The sequence below is a fragment of the Rutilus rutilus genome, assembly GCF_951802725.1.
Source record: "Rutilus rutilus genome assembly, chromosome: 1".
Lineage (NCBI taxonomy): Eukaryota > Metazoa > Chordata > Actinopteri > Cypriniformes > Leuciscidae > Rutilus > Rutilus rutilus.
In genome coordinates this window covers 41,694,943-41,720,095 of record NC_140209.1, presented here as the reverse complement: position 1 = coordinate 41,720,095, position 25,153 = coordinate 41,694,943, and the positions used below count along the sequence as shown (strand labels likewise).

Genomic DNA, 25,153 nt, shown 5'->3' with positions numbered 1-25,153 from the left:
CTGAGACATTTGAGCGTTGCCCCTTTATGTGTACGCAATGACTAGATTCTGATTTGATGCTTTGTAGCGGGTTAGACACCTCTCTTAGAATCAAAACAACGCAACGAAGCTATACGGGAAAGGTTAGTATCTCTTTTTATTATACAAATAATAAAAAAATTGCGTATTTTGTGTGTTGATGTAGCCCTCTAAACGTATATTCCATTTAGGGATGCAAACCATATAGTCGTTTCATCTACTGTATAGTATAGTGTTGACGTCTTATTGTTGTTAACGTTCCACCGTTAGGAAGGGGGGGAGTGTTGTTCTCCATTGGCATGATATTCTTTTATTCATCAAATTTAAGTGAAATGTGAATTCTAATTAGTGTAATTGAGGACTGCATCAGATATTTGTTGGTATCGCTTCTGTCCATATTGTTGGCGGGGAGTGAAATTCTTGAACCTCTTTTTTTTCCCTTATCATCAGCACTTAGCCTATTTCACAGTTATTCACCAAATAACTGCAAGAGAACCTGTGATCAGGATGTAGAAATACACTTTCTAGTGCATATGAATTGAGCTATAGGCTACTTTATTAAGGATGTAACAAAGGTATAGGCTAAATAACTGAAACATTATAGTGAAGAGCATCTTATTATGAGAGCTCTAAAAAGTATAGGAGAAATTATTATAGGCTGCAGCAATTAGTTCTGGTCCTCTAATGTGATTGGTCGAATTCCATGAAGTCGCATATTTATTATAACAGCTCTGGGACGTTTTACTAGCTGTGTCCGAAATCGCCCCTATATGTCCTTATATAGTACACTTTCTGGTCAGACATTTTGTAATTGTATTTGAAACCATAGTGGAGTGGGTTGCCTAGTTCACCTATTCAATATAAATATATATTTTTTATTAAAGCACAAAGGAATAAAAACATGATATTGGTGGTGCTTTTATTTTGTGTTTGGTGACTGAAAACTTATTTATGATACCATTACACTAGCAGATTTAAAGCGTTAATGCCTATATGAATATTATTGATGTGCTGTCAAAACCAGGTGATTAAAAGCAGAGAATAATCTGGCATAGTCTCAGCTTCTTGTTATGGTTCCTTAAAGGGGACGCATATGTATTTGTCTGTGCTTGAGACAGATGGGCCATGCCTTTTTCTGGCTCAAAGGGAGCAGATGGAGAGCGTGGCTGCTTGTGATGTGGGCTGGGCCAGACCAGGGTGTCATTAGCATGGGGGGCTCAGTGGGGTCTGCAGGAAGGATGGGAATGGAAGAGGTGGGGGCCTCAAGAGTTGCCAATACATGATAAATTCACCACCCCTCCCTTTTATAAAGGGCTAGAGGAAGACCCCCTCGTGCCTTCTCTCAGGGGATCTCACTCAGATGCTGAGTTTGCATTCACACCTGGCCAAAACACACTGGAGCAGTCTGATTGGTAATGAGATTGAAATGTGAGCTTGAGCATATCCCATGTTTGGCTGACAGCTCTCCATGGGAATTTACATCAAACATTAGTAGACCCTTCAGCTAAAGCCAGTCTGAGAGAGTTTCAGGCAGTTGACAGAACGTTTTTTATTTTATTTATGGCTGTTTTTGGAGTTTAGGAGTAATTTTCAGATATTATTGCAAATCTAGTTAAATAATATTAGATTGATGAATTATTTAAAAGATATGTTAAATACTAAATGTAATATATATAAGCTAATACATAAGGCAAGCGGAAACATATCCATGATCTATGGTTTTTGAGGTGTACTGTTTTTTAAACATACATATTAAAACAATTTTTTCATTTTTATTTCGTTTAACTTGATGTTCTAAAATAACTAAAACTGAAAACAAAATAAAAATGAATCAAATCTGTATAGAAATATAAAAAAATATAAAAAATCTAAAAAATTTTAACAAACAATGGCAAAACAAAGTTACTAAAACTTAAGCTAAAATGAAAATGAAAAAAGAAAATGAATATAAAACATTTCCAAAATATTCGTAAAAACTATAATAGTGTCTCAGATACTAAAATTACACTGATTTGGACTCTAGGAAAGAACTAGCATCAATTATTTCCATATTTTTCAGACATTTTAAGTGATTTATGGATCAAATTGGGCCCGCTGTGTGTTTTATATTTGATTATTTTTAAGTTTTGACATGATATTTTGCTTTGCTTTGTTTTTCCCCAGCAACATTTATGCTAATATTTTGCTAACTGTGGTGTTTAATATTTAAAGTGTTAGAGGAGCAATTTATGTCCTGTTATTCTCAAGCTGTGTGCCTGTAGGTTAACAATAAAATCTGTTTGTTTTGTGTGGGTTAATAAAAGCGAGAAGATGGAGCCCTGAGGTGCTCTGTGATTAAAGATGGTAACTAGTGGACAATCAGAAATCAGAAGCGCTTGAGGCGTTCACAACACCTATATATTCAAAGAAAGCACAGCCAACACCCCTTAATAAAGACCGTTTTTTAACAAAGGAGTTGCTGGAAATGAGCTGAGTGAGACACTAGACTCCATTTAAATGAGTGTCTGTGTTTGCCTGAACTGAACTGAACTGAACTGAACTGAACTGACACTTTATCGCAGTATAGCAGCATCACTCTGAGCCTTGTCATGCTTGTGAATAAGCTAGAGTGTGAGAATGAAACGGAGGTGTGTGTGAAGTCTGACCTCTCCATCCCACCAGGACTGATCTCAGCTACATAAACAACAGATTCACACTAGCATCACACAACCACATGATCAAAGATCCTATGTTTTGTGTTTTCTTCTTTAGATTATTAAAATAATTAGACTATGTATATTGCAATTATTAGAACCAAAATGTGGAAATGTTTTTCATAATTTCCTTAGCTTAAAAATGATTTTATTTCATGGCCCAGCAAAATCAATGTATTTTTATAAAGTGGATAGAATAAGTCATCAGTCTGAGTTCTTCCGGGAATTTATATTTACATATTTATGCATTTAGCAGACACACACACACACACACACACACACACACACACACACACACACACACACACACACACACACACACACACACACACACACACACACACACACACACAGCTTGTCCATAAGCCATTTAAAATAAGCAATTTGTCCTAGCCAGCATTATTAATAGTGTACAATGTCAGGTTTATTAGAAAGCTAGACTAGGAAACAAGCTAGAGCAGAGGTGAAATGCAAATTTTTTATTTATTTATTATTTATTTATTTTTATTCCTAAAAGCCGAGTGTCAAAAGCAGGCTTATTGGACCTTGTTTACCCTCTACCGCATACATATAGAGAACTGACTCTATATGAAGATATTTCAGGACTGTTCTGGTGTTATTTAAATGTGTCATGTTCAAAGTGTTTTCATCTCTGTCATCATTTACTCTCATGTCATTCCAAACCTTTACACAAAAGGAATTTTGAAGAATGTTGGTAACCAAACAGTTGTGGTACCAATTGACTTCCATTGTATAGACAAGAAAGAAAAAAAAACACTGAGACATTTTTCAAAATATCTCCTTTAAAAAAACAGAGGAAGTCATACAGGTTTGGAATGAAGTTGATTGATGATGACAGAATTTTCATTTTTGGTGAACTATCTGCATAATAAGCATTCAGATAGTTCAGATTCTTAAGTAAGACGTTCCGACTTCCTGGAATTCAGCTTCAATTCTGTGCAGTATGTTAGGCAGCTACTTTCCCCTTTTGGGAAGTAGGCTAGCCACTCAGCTCATAACCTACGTAACATGTGGGGGGAAAAAAGGAATCGCTATAGCAACCACCTCCGTCATACAGTGTATGTGAAAATGGTTGCATGGGATTTTTGAGGAATATTTTTTGAATTTGTGTTGAAATCCTCATAATGTTAGTAGAACGGTGCGTTGTGAATGCTCCGATGGGAAGATCTGTCTTTGACCTTAAGTAGTGAAGGCAGTGTAATCGTCTCTAGAGTAAACACGGCTAATTTATTGCCCTCCGTGTGCTGTATCAGTACATTCATTACAGTGCATCCTGTTTTGTAATATGATTGACAGTGCAGCTCCTGTTCGTGAGAAACACAACAGATGTCTAGACCAAGAAAATAATTATTTGCCTTATAGTTTGATGAGGCGTGATGAGCTCTCTCTCTCTCTCTCTCTCTCTCTCTCTCTCTTTGAAAATGTAAAAAAGTTTTCTGTGAGAGTTGTGTTTACGGGTAGGGATAGGGTTTGGAGATACAATATACAGTTTGTACAGTATAAAAAATATTATTTCTATGAAAATTCCCCATAAAACATTGACTCCCAACATGTACATGCGTGTGTGTGTGTGTGTGTGTGTGTGTGTGTGTGTGTGTGTGTGTGTGTGTGTGAGAGAGAGCAAATGAGAGGGAGAAAGAAGATCTTGCTTACTGGGATACCATTTACAGAGTTTCAGAGCAGGAACATAAGGGAATCTATCTATCTATCTATCTATCTATCTATCTATCTATCTATCTATCTATCTATCTATCTATCTATCTATCTATCTATCTATCTATCTATCTATCTATCTATCTATCTATCTATCTGTCTGTCTGTCTGTCTGTCTGTCTGTCTGTCATATGGCATAATGTATCAGCTATTTGACTATAATGACCAGCAGGCAGAACATTATCCTTCTAATTAGCAAATAAATGGACATGAAATATTGATTTGGCTGTTAGAAATTATTTTATTATATGGGAAGAAATAGAGTGGAGTTAATCTATTGCCTGGAACAACAGTCAGTTATCCAGTTAAGTTAATTATACAGAAACAGTAGAATGCAGCGACTGACCAATCTGAAACAAGTATTCCAGAAAGCTGTATAATAAATACATATAAAACCTTTCAGTCTTACTCTCAGCACTTCTGTCGCTCCCCCCGTCCATCTCCCCTCTCTCCTCTTTCCTCCTGCGACTGGTGCACCTGCTCCCTGTCATTGTTTCATTTTGAGGACACGGCTGAATCTAAGCACCCCCCTAAAAACAGTTCATTCTCTCCCTCCCACCTCTTAACACGCACACAAAGGCTGCATGTCTCATTTTATTGTATATATCGCCATAGCAACTTAGCAAAGCTTACTAGTAAATGCCCCACTCTTTTACATTTATTTTTATTCCCCATATCTTCTTTGTTTATACTTTACCCTCTAGTCCTAATGATGTATAATATTAATGTTAAATCTCTCTCTCTGATGCTTTAGTTGCAGATTTCAAACATCATGCCTGTGGCAGCCACCGGCACAGAGCATGGTAAGTATCATCATCTAAGAGTGTTTTTGGCCCTGTGGACTTTTATAAAATAACTCTTAAACTGTTCACACCATCTCTAGTTTATTTGATGTGTTCAATAACAGTGTCCAAAAGTGAACATACATGCATCACAGAATATTTAACTGTCGTGAATATTTCCACCAGTGTCATTTCTATCACATTTCAAATTATGTATTTTGTTGCATAACTGCATTATGTGATGGAAATAATGGTGATGAAATGGCACTTTGTTCTTCTATTTTTTTAAAAACTTTTTTCCCCCCAACTCCTTTGTCTTGCTTATTTTAATGTCATAACTAGGAATTTGTCCATCCTAAATAGACCAAATAAAATATATTTTTTTGTTATTTTCCACACAAAGGATAAATGCATGATGAAATGCGTCCAGTGTTGTTTTAATGTGTTGGTTTAACATTGTTTACAAATGTTGTTTTAATGTGATCTTCATATAGCAAAATTAAAAAAGTTTCGGTTATTTTTTTAATGAAAATCAACCCTTGGGAGATACCCCCCCCCCCCCCCCCCCAAAAAAGATTTTTTTTTTTTTTAAATGAACATCTAAAATGAACATCTAATATAAAAGTATTTATATACAGCATATATTTATTTATTTGCAATTCTTTGGACCCTAATGCAGATGGTTTAGCGTCAATACAGCACACTAGTGTTGTATTGTGCCTTTGGCGTAAGCAGTAGCCACAACAGAGCTATGGTTCTGTTCATTCAAAGAATTTGAAGTCGAGCCAAAACAGTACAGATCAAAATATGAATTACAGAATAGATGAAATACAAAATCATTGAAGGTAGTTTAATTGTGGTGAAGATTTTCCTGGCGCTGTAAACATGGACACACTTGTGCCAAAGATGGCTGGCACAGCAGGGAAACCCAGCTTTGGTGAGATCATGCCCTGCATCTTAAGAAAAATGCTTCTAAACAGTACCAAATTAGGGTTATTTAGCTTGTAACAATAGCAGAACCCTTTTTGTTGCTAAATAGAACCCTTTTTATAAGGTTCCATGAAGAACCATGTTTTGAAAGTGTTATAAAGGTCCTAATTTTTAACAATAGTTTATTGTAATTAATATTAGTATATTAGTATCTTCTTACACTTGTAATATTAATATACTAATATACTAATATTAATTACAAAAAAAATTGTTAAAAATAACAATAACAATACTAATTGTTAGTGTTATTAATATATTTTTTATATATATTATTTATTAATATGTTTTTTTAGTCCTTTATCTGCCTGGTCTTATAATATCTTGTTGCCTCAATTTGGATTTTACATAAAAAAAAATAAACCCCAGCATGTTGTGTCAATTAGGTACATTTATTTTTTACTGACATGGCAAATTGTAGCAAAAAATACCTTGCTCTAACAACAGTTGATAGCTGAATACATTAATAAATAACATTGACATTGACATTGAACACAATATTGATGTAATGTGATATAAGTATGGGATATAAAGTCATGGGATATCAAAAGTGATATAATATTTTTTGTGACTGGGTGTTTAGGCATAAAATAATAATTAAAGAAAAGTTTTTTTTAACAATATGGATCATAAACACAGTATCTCTGTTACTTACTTTGTGGAGAAGAGAAGATGAGTATATCCTTAACTGAAGCTGTGAGAGCTGCTCACACTTACATGTTCTGTTATACTTAAAAGAGAAAAAGACATGATTGGTAGGAAACCAGTTACAATATTTAAAAACAAAAGTGACAAAATGTATTGACATTTTAATAAAGAATTAATTTACCTGTTGAGAGTGTGTTGACAGTCTTTGTAGTTGTATCTGAGCTCCAGAAAAGCAGTAATGAGGAGGCTTTGACAGTTACTGATTTGAAAAACAAAAAGGCGGGAAAGAACCCTGAACTCTAACACAAAGAACCATTTCAGCATATAAAGGGTTCTTCAAGACGATACAGTTCTAAATAGAACTGTAAAAAACATATATTTTTTTAGAGTGGAGGTCCACTTGACATTTTCTTGCCCTGTAGTGTCTGCTAATACATACTGTGTGATTCTGAAGAAACTCATAGATTAAGGGTCTGTGATATACCCTAAAAGGTCAGTCTTGTAGTGTAAACCCTCTACATCATATCAAATACACTCCCAGTCAAATTTCAATAGTTAAAGGCATAGTTCAAGAAATCTTTCTTACTGGCCTGACAAAAATGTAGCGTTCTGGAAAAACTGTGCAAATGTCTGGCAAAAAAAACAAAAATGGATTCACTACAAATTCATATTTCATGTACAGTTGAGCTGTACTTTAAAAAAAATATCTCATATCATCCATATGTGAATATATAATTATATAACAGATTGTGTGAGTGTGTGTTTGATCAAACAGCACAGTATCTCATAAGCAGCTGCATAATCATGTCTCTATCCCCCCCAGCAGTGCCACAGATGCTGGACACACTGAGTGACAGCACCAGCTCTGCCACTGCCAATGACCTGGACCTCATCTTCCTCAAGGGTATCATGGAGAGCCCTGTGGTCAGTTGTCTTTCTGCATACAGTAGGGCAGTTCCAGACCCAAAAGAAAACTGTTCATTATCCCACTTATTAAATGGCTGTTTGGGAATTGTAACATTGTACATTTTCTTTTTTCTTGTCATTACTATGTATAATGCTTTGGCAATATTGTATGTAGAAAAGTACTTTAAATTGAAATTTGAAACAAACAAACAAACACACACACACACACACACACACACACACACACACACACACACACACACACACACACACACACACACAGTTGTCAAAAGCAACAGTAGCAAACTAATAATCGATGATTAATATGTTGTTTAAAACCTGAATGATCTCCCAGAGTGCAGAGAGTCTGGAGGAGACACGGCTGGAGGCCGTGAGGGACAATAATGTGGAGCTTGTGCAGGACATCCTGAGAGAGTTGAGCCCCTTTACACACCGCAGCAACACCGCCGCAGAGCTGTCACTCATTCTCAACCAGCCGCACTTCCAGGTACACAGCTGCAGCTCAACAAACCTGTGAAATGAAACGAGAGTAATACACTGTCTGTATTTATGGCTGACACACTATGCTTGTGATGATCAGTCTCTGTTGGAGACCCACGACTCTGTGGCCTCTCAGACGTGTGAGACTCCGCCCCCGAGCCCCTGCGCTTTCATGGAGCCGCCCATCAACAGCGTGCCCGTGCCAGCTGATGCCATCCGGATGGTGGGCATCCGCAAAGTGGCTGGAGAACACTTGGTGAGACCGCATTCAGTGTATAATTTGTAGTAATGTTATATTAAATGATAATACTAATATTATATTACACAAAAGGATTAAATAAAAATGTATGGTCATGCTCTAAAATATGAGATTAATATAGCCTACATTATACAAAATGTCTGTAGTGAATATACGTTGTATATTAATTAAATTATATAATTATATATTGTATTATCATATTTCCATATAATAATAATATTATTCAGAGCACAGCATAATGATGGGATTACATTTAATTTATAGTAATACTCTGCTCTAAAACATGTGATTAATAAACATACACATTTTCTGTAGTGAATATACATTGTATAGTAATTCAATGATGTAATTATTCATGATATTATAATATTTACATATCATAGTCATGTTATATTAAATTATAATACAAATATTATATTTTAGAGCAGAGCATAATGAAAGGATTAAACTAAATATGCTTATGCTTTGTTCCTAAATATGAGATTAATGCACATTATGTATTAAAAATAGATTTCATATAGAAAATTTCCATAGTAACAACTACATTGTATATTAATGTATATATTAAATACATATATTTGCATTTAATAGTAATATTTTATTAAATTTTAATATTATATTTTTGATCAGAGCATAACAATAGGATTAAATGAAATTCATAGTTTTGCTTGCTCTAAAAATGAGAAAATAGGAATATTTTATTGTTTAAAAATGTTTTACTCTAAAAATATTTATTATATGAAATTCTACAGTGAATATACAATTTTTGTTGGTATGCTAAATAGTAAATAAATATAAAAACGTCATGGAAATTCATTGCTCGAGTTCAAAATGTGCTTGCAGTGTTTTGACCACCAGTTTCTGACTTCATCTCATGTTGTCGTGTCAGGGTGTGACGTTCCGTATTGAGAACGGAGAGCTGGTGATTGCACGTATTCTCCACGGGGGGATGATCGACCAGCAGGGTCTGCTCCACGTGGGTGACATCATCAAAGAGGTGAATGGGAGAGAGGTGGGCGACGACCCTCGTGTGCTGCAGGAGATGCTGCAGGAGACCAGCGGCAGTGTGGTGCTCAAAATCCTTCCCAGCTACCAGGAGCCACATCCCCCGAGACAGGTACCATCCCCTCCCCCTAAATACAGAACGGGACACTGAGTGAGTCCCGTGAGTCGCTCTCAGTTAAAGCCAGATGTGTTTACTATGAGATCAGACAGGATCGTGAGCTGGAAGGTAGAAGCATGTTATAGACACTTCCAGCAGCGTTCTACTATTCACCTCCTGATCTTATCATCTGTCCAGACTACATTTATATGGTCGTTTGATGGGGTGTATCATTTTAACTTTCAGATAGGCTGGGTATTTTAGGTTAAAGGCTTTAGAATAACTGCTTTAAAAACTGACCTCATTTCATTTATAGATTTTTGAATCATTTTCAGTTTTCTAATAAAATAGTAACTTTAATGTAAACTATATTTCAGTCTGGATCACTCTCATCCTTGTCTCTACAGGTTTTTGTAAAGTGCCATTTTGATTATGACCCTGCCAATGACAACCTCATCCCTTGCAAGGAGGCGGGACTGATGTTCTTAAGTGGAGACATTCTGCAGATTGTGAACCAGGAAGATGTGAACTGGTGGCAGGTTGGTTGGTCAACTTAGGCCCTGTTTACACCTGCTATTAAGATGCGTTTTGGTCGATCACATCAAGTAGTCGAGGGAGACAAATTCCCATTTACACCTGGTATTTTAATCCGTCTCTTTTGTCCACTTTCAACCACTTCTGTCCTGATTTTTTCGAGGGGAGCCTCTATGGGCGGGTGTAGGAACTTTTTCAGATCTTTCGATCTAATAGATGGAAAAAAGCTCATGCGATTTACATATAAACAGAAAAACTTACAGAGAGCAGCAGCTTTTGTTTCTGCTCTGATAGTCTCAAGTTCATGTTGGAAATCAGAAATGATGAGAGAACATTGTGCTTGGTGTGTTTTTCATCTTCAAACCAAACTTGGGTTTAAATCCCGTCTGGCTAGCGCGCTTCAAATAATGTTCATACATTAGGTCAGTAGGCAGAGAGTATGTGATCTTTTGTGACTGTTCGATTGCACTCGACCACATGAGCGTTTACACTACGAAAGCAATCCGGTCAAATGAGTTTTCGACTACCTCTGGAACAGGTCTAAGTGGACAAGCTCAAAACGTTTTAGACCCCGTTTACACCTGTATTTAGCGTTGTCCACTTGTGATCGGGTCATCAAAACGCATCTTAATACCAGGTGTAAGCAGGGCCTTAGAAGCGCTACAATATTTTTGTGCTAAAATGACATGCCAGATAGTTTATTAACTTTTAAACTTTTTATTTAAAATGTAAGATATCTCTTTAAAATTTCAGTCGAGGGAATTTCTAACAAACACACATAAAAATATGCTTGTTTATGATATAGAACAATGATACAACAATATTACCCTCTGAAAGCTGTACATTAGAGTCATATATCTCTTTGCAGGCACGTCATGTAGAGGGAGGTAGTGCTGGCCTGATTCCCAGTCAACTTCTGGAGGAGAAGAGGAAAGCTTTTGTGAAGAGAGATGTTGAGCTGTCACCAGCAGGTATAGAAATATATGGATTAATTAATCATTTCAGAAACATTTCTGAAGGATCATGACACTGAAGACTGGCATAATGGCTGCTGAAAATTCAGCTTTGACATCACAGGTATAAATTACATTTACAATATATTCGAATAGAAAACAGTTCTTTTAAATTGTAATATATTACTATATTCCCTATTTTTTCGATTAATAAAAAAAATCTTAATTACTCTGAACTTTTAACTGGTAGTCATAGTTTTCTCTCTTCTCTCTTACATTATATATTATTATTATTATTATTATTACAAAATTACAATTTATTCCTGTGACGGCAAAGCTGTATTTTCAGTATCATTACTCCAGTCTTCAGTGTCACATGATCCTTCAGAAATCACTCTAATATGTTTATCTGCTGCTCAAGAAACATTATAAATGTCTTTTCTGTCAATTTTGATCAATTTAATGTGTCCTTGCTGAATAAAAGTATGAATTTCAACTGTTTTTAAATCTACCCTACTGAATGGTTGATTTGTGTATACTGCCCCCTGGTGGATTTAATATGAACCATTACTATGTCTAATCTAATCCAGTGCTTCTCAAAATGTGGGGCAGATCAGCAGAAAAAGAAAAAAACAGAAAACAGCCAAGGCAACAGTGTTCTAGTGCATGAATAACGGTTGGCTCTCTGCCTTTATAAACTCCAATTCCTCTGAACTTTTCTCCTTCAGACCAATGACTTCGCACCACTGCCCTAATCAAACATTCACACAGCAATGCAAACAGTAAAAGTGCAAACTTTAGTTAAGATTCTATAATCCTGTAAATGTTTTTATCTAAAAATAACATCACTGTGTATTGCAGCCAATCTCTGCACTGGAATGGTTGGCAAGAAGAAGAAGAAAATGATGTACCTGACTACAAAAAATGCAGGTTAGGTTTTCTTTTTCTTCAAAAGCATATCTTGTGTCTTTTGACGCTCAACACTCAACAAACTTGGTATTGTTATGCGATTTATTATTTCTCTTTTATTCCCTGGAAGATTTTGACAGGCATGAGTTACTGATCTATGAGGAGGTTGCAAAAGTCCCTCCGTTTCGCAGGAAGACTCTGATTCTGATGGGTGCGCCTGGAGTGGGCCGACGAAGCCTGAAGAATAAGCTGCTAGTGTCAGACCCTCAGCACTACGGGACCACCATCCCCTGTGAGTCTTCTCGTTTTAGGAGGGTTCAGACCGAGGCCATATGCAGGGTTTTAAAGAGGTCCCAAAATGAAGCTTGCTAAGGGAGTTCGGAGGCATGCATTTTAAGAATTAAAAAAATATTATAATAACAGCTATGCCTAATGTGATAAAAATGTATTTGTTAATGTTTCTTGTCTCGTCTCATTGCCAGTCACGAATTGCTAGGCCTATTTTCAATTCAAAACTGTGAAATTAGACACAAGTTTATTAGTTAGCATCCCTGTTAGTTGTTTAACATTCAAATATTAAATGTTTCGTTTAGCTACTCATCTTATCTCGCACTTTATGACTGTTGACTGAAGCGTCGGTCTGGAATTCTTGCTCAGCCACTTCTGTGAACATAAAGCCCGTCTACTTTCATCTGTACATGCAAGTATTCGAGGCTTTTCTAAGCTGCTGTTTGAACGGGACATCCCGTGTGAATGTAGTATTCCCTTTAGTGTGAGAATTTGTTTGCGCTAAATCTGTTAATAAACAGATAATAAAGAATGATCTGATGTTCACTCGGTTGTTCTTGTATCAATGTCCGCAGACACCTCTAGGAAGCTCAAATCAGCAGACAGAGAGAATATGATGTATGCCTTCACATCCCGGAGTAAGATGGAAGCTGATATTAAAGCTGGTCACTATCTTGAACATGGTGAATATGATGGTAACCTCTACGGGACCAAGATCGACTCCATCCATGAAGTAGTGGAGGCTGGACGAATCTGCATCCTGGATGTCAACCCACAGGTAAGGGTCCTCTGACTTTCTAAACATTGATGAGATTCTATAAACTATTACAGATAGAAGTTCTTTATTGGCATTGATAGTTCCACGAAGAACCTCCATGGAATCTTTCCATTGCACAAAAGGTTCTTTACAGTGGTGAAAGGTTCATTTGATTGTTAAAATATTCTCCATTCTAAAAAGAAAACAGTTCTTTTAAACCCTAAATGGTTCTTCCATAACCTTTTTTTGGAACCTTTATGATGCTGTTTTGTAGTAGTTCATGAAAACCAGGTTTTGATTCAGATTTTTTTTCCCCATAGTCCCTAAAAGTCCTCAGGACATCAGAGTTTTTGCCGTATGTGGTGTTCATCAAAGCCCCTGAGTTTGAGGTGCTTAAGACCATAAACAGATCTGGGATTGAGGCAGAAGTGGCGACCAAACTACGAACAGTAAGTCCCACAGTAGCTGTTTTACTAAACTTGGTTCTCATAAAAAATCCTAAAAATGTCTCTTTTTAACAGGACGCAGAGCTAAAGAGGACAGTGGATGAGAGTGCCAAGATTGAAAGAGTGTACGGGCACTACTTCGACCTCACCATAGTGAACGACGATTTGGAACAGGCGTACAGGACCCTCAGATCCTCCTTAGAGCAGTTAAAGGGAGCTCAGCAGTGGGTTCCGGTTGGGTGGGTCTTTTAGAGCTCACAATTGTATGTTTCATGTGACACTTTATATCAGTGCTACCTGGTTTATATCATCAACCTCGTTCCAAGGGTGTACACTGATCAGAGAGATCTGGCTCTTATATGAGTGCAGGTGTGAGTGTGTCTGTGAAATCACCATCTACCCTCTCCGAACACATCCTGATATATCTTGTGTCAGAATTTAGCCAGTCTTTGTCTCAAAATCTTTTTGTTTACAGCATGAGTATTTACATTTCTGTTCAAACACATTTTGAAAGTAAATATTAATTTTTGAATTTTACATACAAAAAATATTAGTCTTAATCTGTTTGTTTTTTTCAGTAAAAATAATCCCTCAAAGAATAAGATAAATTTACTTCAGACACAACATTGTGTAAGATAAAACTATATTTTGTAGAATATATCTTTAATTAATTGTTAATATATGATACCCCATTAGCAAATAGTTTTTTGTTAAAGCATAAACTCAAAATTTTGTTAGATTTGTTTAAACCAATTTTTTTAAACATAAACAATATATTCAATATATGAACTTCTGTTCAAAAGTTTCGATTTTTTTAAAGAAATTAATTTTATTCTGCAAGAATGCATTAAGTTGGTTAAAAGTAACAGTAAAAACATCTATAATGTTACATAAGATTTCTGTTTCAAATAAATGCTGTTCTTTTAAATTTTCTATTCATCAAAGAATAAAAAAAAAATGTATCAGTGTTTCCACAAAAATATTTAAACTGTAATAACATTTTCAATATGACTCTTTATACTGTATTTTTACCAAATGAATTCAGCCTTGATGAGCATAATAGGCTACTTTCAAAAATAAAATGTTCAAAGGTTTGAACGATAGTATATATTCTCTGAAAACAAGTCTTTTGCAGATTTGCAACTGAAGTAAATTCATCAAGTTATGTTTTTTTGCAATCCACTGGTTAGTGTACATTAATTCTGATGACATAGATGATAGATGATCGGACAGTGTTTCATCTCTGAATTATATTTTTTATTATAAGGTTCTATTTTGCTTCAGCTCCTGTTGTTGTGTCAGGCACATGACTTTTGTACAGTTTGTTTCTTAAACATCCACATTACAGTACTTTTTTTTTTACATTTTGGGCAGGAATATATAGAAATGTGATCCTATTTAGACACTGAGAGCACACTGATAGGGGCATGAGAAATAGAACCAGCAGGCAGATCATATTTATGATAATATAATACTGTGCAGAAGGTGTCACTGAATGCAGTCGTGTATCGATTTCAGATGGTTGTTTTTGTAGATTTGTTCACCACATCAACCATATTCAGCTATATTTACATATACTACATGAAAATGTGGCAATAATAATTTGTTTGAAAAAGTTGAAAGGACCAAACATCAGGTTTACACCCTAATTAGAAATGAATCTGTTAATTGAAAGCAAGAACAGTGCTAGAGCATGACATCAAGACCTTTATGTTGATATCTATGAGGATGCTGTCGGTGTAAAATGTTGTCACTGCATGTATCTGTGTATCTGATCTTATTCACTGAAAACATTGTTGCATATTTATTATAATGCTGTATATGCTTATTGGATGACAATGTCTCTTTTTCTTACAGGCAAACCCTCTCTACTTTTTTATTATGAGCAAACATAATTCAAGTGCTAATTAATATTCACCAATTACCATTCATGCTAATGGTATTTGGTTTGAATTCTGGCAGCTATTATTTATTTATTGTTTTTTATTGTTTATATCTAGGTGTAAGGTATTTGGATTTTAGTTTTGATATTGATATTACATTTTCTACATATCAGATAATGGTATAAGCTAGAGGCAGATACTGTATAGTCATATTTCACTTGCAAAATCAGTGTATGATTAGAATAACACTCTGTAAATTGCCTGATTTCTGAAATAAAATGTTTGGGGAAATAATGTGTGAAAAAAATGCTTGACTAATGCATGACTTTTCCATCAAAATCCCCCCAAAATATTGACAGCACCTTTTTTTTTTTTTTTTTTTTTTTTTACACCTATTGGCTTAAATCTGTATTGCTGATGGATGAACTTAACCGGCTAAATTGACACTGACATACAGGCAAGAACCAGATATCATTCTGAATAATAAGGATTATCATCTTATTTTCAACCAAATATGACCTTGTGAAGGATTTTAGATTTACTTTGATTGGTGCCATTGTGGTAGGGGGGGTGGTTGTAATATGGGAAGAGTTGTAACACCATCAGTTCCACCAATTAGCAATATTATCTGTCATGTGATCACTTCAGTATTTTCCTACTTCCTGAATCCTACCCGATCCATCATGGTGATTGTCAAGGCTGGAAACAGGCACATGCAGAAGAAAAAACTATATGATTTTGAAAGTAAGTAAATCAAAAAGTAAAATCTTTGACCAAGACTATTTTGTTTAGTATCTGTACTATTGCAGATAAAAATGTATGACTTAGATTAAACAGTAGTTTCTTAGGCAATATGTGATGCATTTCCCCCCCTGCTAATCTCAAACCACTATGCTAATACAGCTAGCTAAACATTGGCTGACAGGGGTGTGTAACACTTATTTAAAAAGTGTTACAACCATCCCCTTACTAAGAATATAACTAAGAATTTTCTTGATTTTAATGTTTTTAAAGTAGATAACTAGGGCATGGAAAAAAGAAAGACTGCAAAATCACAGAGGTGTCTATGACAGTGTTTTATATAAAGTGGTTTGCATGGAGCAATTTAACAACTCAAAGCCAAAGAAGGTTTGGGTGAAATGCACCCTATGCAGTTTCTGGGCCCATCAAGCCAGCACTCCAGGGTTACCAGCATCATTCATCTGTCAGCACTGTGACTCTGATTAAGAATATACACACACACTCACACGCACATTGACATGTTAGTTTTTGTTACACTTAAAGATGTACAAAGATGTTATTTAATTAGGTACATTGTTGTAGCCTAGTGTTATTATTAAGTGTACTGTTAAGTTTGTTCTAGTAGACAAATGCTACCCCAGCATGTGTTACAACCTCCCCCGGTAGTGGGGTAGGTTGTAACAAAGGAACACCATGTATTTGACATCAACTCACAAGGTCTGTGATATTCCTGTAGAGGGCTGAATTGGTTCCATTTGTAGTGAACAAATGTGGGTATTTTGTACAAAAGTTTGAGAACTTAAGCTAAAAAATTCAGCGAGTTATAGGTGCTGAAGCAAAAAGTGTTACAACCATCCCCGGTCTCTATTTCTGCAAGTCCCTGTCGTTTTCTGGCTTTAAGTGCTTCTGTCACTCATTGCTAAATTTCACTAAAATAATAGCACATCCATATAAACCTGCAAGTTGTTAAGAGATATGAAGGGATTTTTTAGTAAGAAATTTCAGAATTATCCTGGCGTAAATGTAAATGTGGGAATAACTCCTATTGTCTGTGATAGAGTTAATGCATTGTGTTTTTCTGTCTGCAAGTGAGACATATAGTGAACTGCCTAATCTAGCTTAAATTCAGGTCAGCTCATATTTTTATTTATTTATCACAATCACAATTTCCAGCCCTAAATTGTCTAATTTTCTGATGATTTTGTTTTGATTAGTTTCACCACCAGAGGACGTGATGGGAAGTTCGGATCATTTTACTGACTCTCTTGTTCGATCTCGGTCATCAAATTGAACGAATCTTTTTTCGAGTCATTTCGTTCGTTTAAGGGGCTTTAAACAGGCAAATTCCTCGAACACATCCACCTACGCAATCTTGATCATATTCTGAATTAAGAAATCATTATAATGCAGTCAAAAATAATTTACAGGGAACATAAATAATTACTTTACCTTCCTAGTCTTTCGTTCATTTGTCACGTGACAGACGCAATGAACGGATCAATCCGTTCATGAACGACTCGCGATACGGTACAATGACGTAACTCTCTGCTTAATTTACCGTAGTACGACGCATCGTTGAAGAAATCAACTAGCTCGTCACGACTGTTTCCGAAATCGTAGGGTCGCAAATTTGTTGTTCAGCCACGTTGGTTAGTGATGTCACGCAGTGTAGTAGCCTAATACATTTTTTTTTTTTTTTTTTTTTTTATCCGTTTGAGATCGAATTAATGCTAGATGTTTTGCCATAAATTACGGACATGGCATCTGAGGACTAATTCTCATTTTTCGTTGTTATTTCTTCTTCTTCTTCTGATTTTTAACGGCGGTCGCAAACAACTTTTTCTTTGTTATTTTGCTTTATTTTATTATTATTTTATTTTTATTATTATTATTTTTTTATTTTAAGATTACAATTACAGTCAGGGGGGTACAACAAGTAAAGCAGGTAAACAAACATAAAATACATACATAAACAGCGACAAATTTAAAAGTTAAACAAAAATTTGAAAATGTTTACTGAGACACGCTTTGTAGCTTTCTTATTTTTCAAACCCAATATTGTGTTTAGGTATTGTACAATTTCTGCTCTTAAAATGAAAAATAAAGACTTGAATCCTCCAAATTTACATTTATGAATACTAAATTTCGCTAACAGAAGAAGCAGATTAATTAAGTAATATCCCTTATGAAAGGATTTGTCATTAGAGAAAAAAACAAATAATACATGTTTAAAGCACAGTTGAAAGCTGGGCATGATATGAGCCTTAATAAAGGAACAAAAATCTGACCAAAAACAAACTGTATGAGGACAACTCCAAAATAAATGATAAAATGGTTCATCATGTAGATCACAAAATGTACAAAGTGTATCAATATCACAATTAAATCTGTTCACAAGATAATAATTACATGGGTAATATTTATAAATGATTTTAAGTGAAATTTCTTTGATTTTGTTTGTGATTAAATATTTGTGAGGAAGTTTCCAGATTTTATTCCATAACAGATCATCAGCACAACCATTCCAAAATGATATAAAAGCAGGTCTGGAGACAATTGGAACAAAGCCCGTACACAACGATTATTATTTTTAATGCAGGAAAGAGAGAAACAGATACGGCTTCAGTATCAGCAGGATCCAACGAGTATGGAGATAGCAGAGGACAGGTGTTTTTAAGAAGCATGTTTAGACCAGAAGGAACAGCATAACCACAGCAAAGTCCTTAGGAGTAACTGGAATATTGTATTTAGAAAGGAATTCAGAGTAGGTCAACATAAGACCTTCATTGTTATACAGTTGTCTAACAAAAATTAGATCATTACCAAACCAATTCATAAAAAACAAAGATTTAGATTTATATATAATGTGCTTATTATTCCATATAAAGCACCTGTTTGGAGAGAAATTGTGTTTATAGATTAAATTCCAGGAAAGAAGCATTTGTTTATGAAAGTTAGACAGTTTTAAAGGAAGCTTGGTAATACTGTAGTCACAAAGCAAAAGAAACTTGTGAAAAGATAAAATGATGTATAATATTCTAGATAGATGTTGTTTTTGTAAGGAATTTCTTAATCCAGTTAACTTTGAAGGTGTGATTAAGGGTGGTAAAATCTAAGAAGTTCAGGCCTCCATGTCCAGTTGAGTTCATAACCACAGATTTTCTTTATATAATGGGTTTTATTTTTCCATAAGAAGTTAAACAGCATTTTATCAATAATTTTACAATTATTATCATTAACTGCTAAGGAGAGCGCTGCATATGTAAGTCTGGAGATGCCCTCTGCCTTTGTGATCAGTTCTCTCCCCCTCAAGGATAGGTCTCTCCTTAACCACTGATTTAATTTTTGTTTTGTTTTGTCAATGACTGGTGAAAAACTAAGTTTACATCGTTCCTCTTCATTCTTTACAATCTTAATACCTAAATATGTGATTTCATCTTTAATGGGAATATTACAAAGTGACAGAAGATTACTGTTTTTAAGAGACATTAATTCACACTTATTTATATTCAGGTAAAGCCCTGAAGCTTTTGAGAATGTATGAATAATCTTGAGGGCTAAAGGTATTTCCCCTCATCTTTTAAAAAACGTGTATCGTCGGCTAATTGACTAATAATTATTTCACTGCCAGCAGCAGTGATACCTCTTAAAGGGCTATTTTGCTTTATTTCCAGACTAAATTAGGCTTGTTCTGACGTAGGCTACTAGAGCATGTAGTACGGTGGCCCAGTAGTGCACAACACAACGAAATTTAAAAAGCAAACATGTGTTGTACCATGTGTTGTACATTTTCCATTGTGTTGTGGCTTATTTCCGTTGTGTTGTGGATTCATTTTTGTTGTGTTGTGAACTAATGTTTGCTTTTTAAATTTCGTTGTGTTGTGCACTACTGGGCCACCACCGTACGTACGCACTACGCACGTGCATATATCAAAATTATAAGTAGGCTACATAGCAAATATGTAAAAATTACATACAACGAAATAATAAAGACAGCAAAGCATCACATATGGGTCTATAAAAATAAATAAAAAAAAGAACAGAAAACTAATGAAATAAATTAAAAAGTTGAAACTAGTTTATTGTCTTAATAGCTTTAAGATTCTTAGATGATGACATGCTTTGGATCGGTGCTTTAAATCTGTGATGTCAAAGTACCGCGAGAGAAATTCGAGAGCAGACGGCTGACTAAGCCCAGCTAAGCCGGTTCAGCTTCTCAAGAGCGGCTGCACGAGCACTGATGACGACACAGCTGTTTCGCGCTTGGCTGGATTCACTGTATGTTTATTCTGAAACCTTAAGTTCCACTATTTGTATTTTTATGTAAAAGCTCTTTTCATGCGAGAAAAAATGTAGACTGGTTGCGTTCACGCCATGTCATAATGACCGTAATTGTAAGATGACAACACGTGACGTTCTACGTATGGAGCTGCTCACGTCCTCAGACTCGGAATTATGCGGTTCTATCTATATTGCAACACTATCAAACTAAACTAATCAGCAGAGGTCAGAGCTCTTCCGAGTTTACACGTTAACGCTTTTACAAGCGCTTTTACTAATTTCGATAATTACAGCATGCTGTGATTGGAAGGCTTTTTATGTGCTTTTCATGGAAAAACGTCTCTGAATGAAATCAGCACAGGGAAGAGATCAAACTAAATGCGATAAAAAAATAAACATTAATTAGCTCTAAATCCTCTTCACAGCTCGGTCTCAATATGAATGTGAAATCTAAGTGTAAAAAACACTTCGCGCTTAAACTCTCTTATGCAAGTGATAGGCCCTATGTGTGTTTACACCTCATTACATGTTACTGGCAGTGATGTAGTCCCCTCACTAACATGTTTTATCTTCCCGCACGTTTGGAGATGACAACACAGCTTATTCCGATAGGGGGGTGACTTCTTAAGTAACCTGTAGAATTGCAGATGCTATTTGAAAGCAGAAACCCGTTGAAATGATCAAACTGTTTATTAAGAAAAGATAATTCAGTCTGAAAGCAAGTCCTTCTTTTCCGCAGGTCAGGTTTTCAGCCATTTAATTTTAATGTCCCGATGGGTCTGAGAAAACAGAGAGAGGCCATGAATAAAATTGCCTCACTGAATCCATTCTTCCTTTTGTAAATGCAGTATACTTTTTCCATTCACTTAAATGTCACAGTTATTTTATCCGGTAAACTACAAGCAAATGGGAGGTTTCTGCAGGTCATTTCCTGGATGTCTTGCATGATTCAACATTTTATGGCAGAACAGTGTCATTTCTGAGAATATTTTAGTCATATAGTATTATGACATGGGCGTGTTTATGTTTTTGTTTCCACTCACTTAAGACATGATGCACAAGGACTAGCTATGTAGACCTTTGAACCAGTAAACATTCCATTGCAACCCTAAATCCATTGCATTTACAACCCAGACACTTCTTTTATAACATTATGACAATCATTAAATGACATAGTATGGCACAAAAAAATGATGTTTTGAAACAGTCCTTGAGCCTCTTGAATTTAAATAGGCCTATAAAATCAAGCATGTCATAAACTGAAATCTTCTAAAATTATACAGTTTGATTATCATCATGTATTTTTTTAGGTCATAAGATATTCTTTCTTTCAGGGTATGAGGGCACAGTGTTTAAGAAGCTCAAGAAGGTCCCCGGTTCGAGCCCCGGAGCTGAGTGTAGTTTGCATGTTCTCCCCGTGTCAGCGTGGGTTTCCTCCGGTTTTCCCCCCACAGTCCAAAGACATGCAGGTTAGATGAATTGGCCTAAAGAAACTGGGATAGGCTCATATGAGCCTAGAAGGTCGTATAAGGAAATAGATCAGGGTATGAACCTATCAGTATCACAATAGCGTATCAGTAAATGGACAGACAAAGAGAGAAACTGGCAATGTGGTTTTATACAATTATAACATGACAATTCAATATACAGTATGTGTGCATTTTACAGTCTATGGTGCATAACTGTGGGTGCACTTTAATACAAATCTGTCCATTCACCACATGTGATATTTCAGCTATTTCATTTGTTTAATTTTGTTGTTCATTTTATGAGTAATAAGTGCATTGCATGGTGATTAGATGCCTAGTCTATGGCTTATGTCTGTGTGGGACCGTGAGGACAATGACAGTGGGAATGCAGGAGGTGGAGCTTCCTCTGTTGTAACAGCGCTGGACTTTGAGCTCAGGTGGAATGTGGACCATGAAGAGCGAGCTTCCAGACAGTAGGAAAGATGGCTAATATAAAACAGTTTTTATCTCTCGTTAACATTGAACATTTTCAGGTAGGCCTACATATAGTGGATATTATTAAGAGTGCGTTAATACAACATTCATAAGTTATTTTACATTAGCTATACAATTTAGAGCAAGTCAACTATTATAAATTAACACATTTTATTTCACAAAGTCAACAAAAAAGGTTTAGTTAGCATGTGCAAAATGTATAAATATTCACTAAACAAAACATATATACATTTTCTTTTACTTTTAAACAAGTTCCATGCTCATTGTGTGAAACAGTTCATGACCCTGTATGACATGTTCAAAATCCCAAAAGAGTCACAGATTATCACATCTGTGACATTTTCTTCCTCACTTTGCATATAGCATGAGTAGCTAGTAGTCCTTGGAAAAAGTCAGGAGAATCCCACTTTGCTTCTTATTTTTCCTTTAACCAGCCCCAAGTGCTTGAGATACTGTGTGTGGTGAGATCATGATTCATGAATCTGAGGGTGAGTTTGAGGCAGATTCTGAATATGCAGGAGGGGGTTCAAGAGGGGAGGCTTCGGGCTTCAGACGCAACTGCAAAATAAATGTTGAATCCTCGTTATCTTTTAAAACATTTCAGGACAAGATTCACTCAGTGATATTCGACAATATCTCCACGGTTACCTCGTGATAAGCCGGAGGTGGCTCGTGCTCGTAGAACTGCACGGTGCTGTAGCGCGGCGGCCTGTGCAGGTCATCTTCGGACAGAGAGATCGGAATGACGTACACAGACGGACGGTCCGCGGCTCGAGCTTGCTCCGCGGCTATGCGCTCCGTACGGGCTCGCTGGAACATTTTACAGAAGCCAGTACAGCAGATTGTCAAAAAAGCAAAGGTTATGATAGGTGCGAAGATCCTGAAACAACAACGACAGCATGAGTGAGAGTGAGCATGTGTGCTGATGTCATATTGGTGATGATAAAGAACATATTATAGAAAACTGAATGGACCATTTTCACATTTCCGGAATGAGGAAGTAAACTATAGTAAACTTTTATAAGCTACAGGTACATAATAAATATTATTATAGTTTTTAAATCTCCAAATGAGATTGATTGAAAGTGAAAAAATATAAGATTGAAGTCAAAAGAAAGATACTTTACACACACACACACACACACACACACACACACACACACACACACAGAGAGAGAGAGAGAGAGAGATTGTTTCATCACAATCTGCAATCTGTTTTGGAGAGCATTGAGAGCAGGTATACATACTTTATTATTATTAACTGATCACTCATATCCATGGCAATGAAGAAATTGCCAATTCAGAAGCAACTCTGTAAGGAAATAAATTACATTTGGTGATGACAGCTTTAATTAGTCTGTGATCAATAATATAGGCCATATACATGGGATATTGAAATCATTGTGGGGGTTTCGCAAACTGTTGTAACTCAGGCATTATCCTATGGCAGACTGGACAGGTATGGAAAAGAAGCAAGAGCTTAATATTTATTCAAATCGTACAGTCTTTCATCCAACATTTAAGAGGCGGGTTTTTATTGGACAATTTTAAATGAATCTTTCAAAATGCCAACAAGCAAATTAAAAACCATTTAGCACCATTCATTTTATTCATTTATCTTAGAAATAACTTTTTTCTTTTGTAATTCAGATCCTGGAATTCCACAAAATATAATTTGTAATACGAAAGGATGCTATATCACTTAAATGTTAAGAAAATATAATATTTAGGTCCTAATGTCTTAAAATGAACGTGTGAATATTTAACTGTCTTTAACCACCATAATAAACTTTTGTAACCAAATGAGTCAAGATAATGATGCAAGATGTCTTGCTAACCGGAAATGTCCTAGTTCAGTATTGAGGACAGATGTAAAAGATAATCCACAGCTCAAAATAAATCAACTATGTGGAGGTCAGATACATCTTCTGAGGTGCAATATTTTTATTTATTTTAGTAAAGAACTAGCTTTAAACACAACATATTGTCAATTTTCATTCATAATTTGCCATGTACTGTAAGCCAGGGCCACCAAGGTCATCTATCTATGGAATGGACAGCTCACTGGTTACAAAAAATTGGTCCCAGACCCTTTTACATTTAGTGAACTGTAGGCCCATAGCAACTCAGGAGGGTCCTGAGATTTTTGTGCCGCACACACTCCTTCAACACACATCAAGAAACCCTATACTGACACTATAAAAGCATGTTGATTTCTCCTTTTTTCACTGACTGCCAGCAGTGTTTTAGAAGAATCAGAGAATCTCAAAATAAAAGAAACTCTTGACAATATAAAAAAAGGTTTGAACTGTGGAAAACTTCTGCCCTCAACATTAGGATACAGATCAATATATTTATACAAGCCCAGTCACACGTCTGTGATATTCTACTAGCATAGGTGAACATCATACACACTTTATTTATGTAGTAAGTGAATTTATTTCTTAAATCAAGCGGGGTTTTAAGCACCTGACTGAAAAACAAATAAAAGTCTTACCTCAAAGAACGCAGGCGATTACGGCAAAACTGTGGACTCTGTGTGCACTGCTCTGAGTCTTATCTGAGGGAGGGTTTATAGTGCTGATAGTGAAGTTTGAACACTTTTATGGTGACTGTCTGGTGTTTAAAGACACAGCACCTATCACATGTGTTTCCTGTAGGACATTGTCTTTTCATTTTAATCACAGAGCAAGTGTTCTTCATTATTTGTTTTTGTTTATTAGAAGATGCTTTTTCACTTTTTCCCTCAATTTATCAAAGGACAGTC

General features: G+C 35.7%; 2 protein-coding genes across 2 annotated transcripts; one reads left to right on the top strand and one right to left on the bottom strand.

Moving 5' to 3' along the window:
* The first annotated feature begins 43 nt into the window (after positions 1-43).
* mpp2a (MAGUK p55 scaffold protein 2a) lies at positions 44-15,685 on the top strand. The gene is made up of 13 exons (XM_084424730.1): positions 44-122; positions 5,200-5,248; positions 7,686-7,786; positions 8,124-8,276; positions 8,370-8,525; positions 9,418-9,645; positions 10,038-10,169; positions 11,033-11,135; positions 11,979-12,047; positions 12,157-12,318; positions 12,890-13,092; positions 13,392-13,520; positions 13,593-15,685. Exons 1-13 carry the CDS (start codon positions 57-59, stop codon positions 13,767-13,769), a joined length of 1,728 nt encoding a protein of 575 aa, XP_084280856.1. The 5' UTR covers positions 44-56; the 3' UTR covers positions 13,770-15,685.
* Positions 15,686-22,083: 6,398 nt separating this feature from the next.
* LOC311307000 (uncharacterized protein) lies at positions 22,084-24,935 on the bottom strand. The gene is made up of 3 exons (XM_084435684.1): positions 24,884-24,935; positions 23,035-23,266; positions 22,084-22,944 (listed from the first exon to the last, which is right to left on the bottom strand). The coding sequence occupies exons 2-3, from the start codon at positions 23,203-23,205 to the stop codon at positions 22,861-22,863; spliced, it is 255 nt and encodes an 84-aa protein (XP_084291810.1). The 5' UTR covers positions 23,206-23,266; positions 24,884-24,935; the 3' UTR covers positions 22,084-22,860.
* Positions 24,936-25,153: the final 218 nt, after the last annotated feature.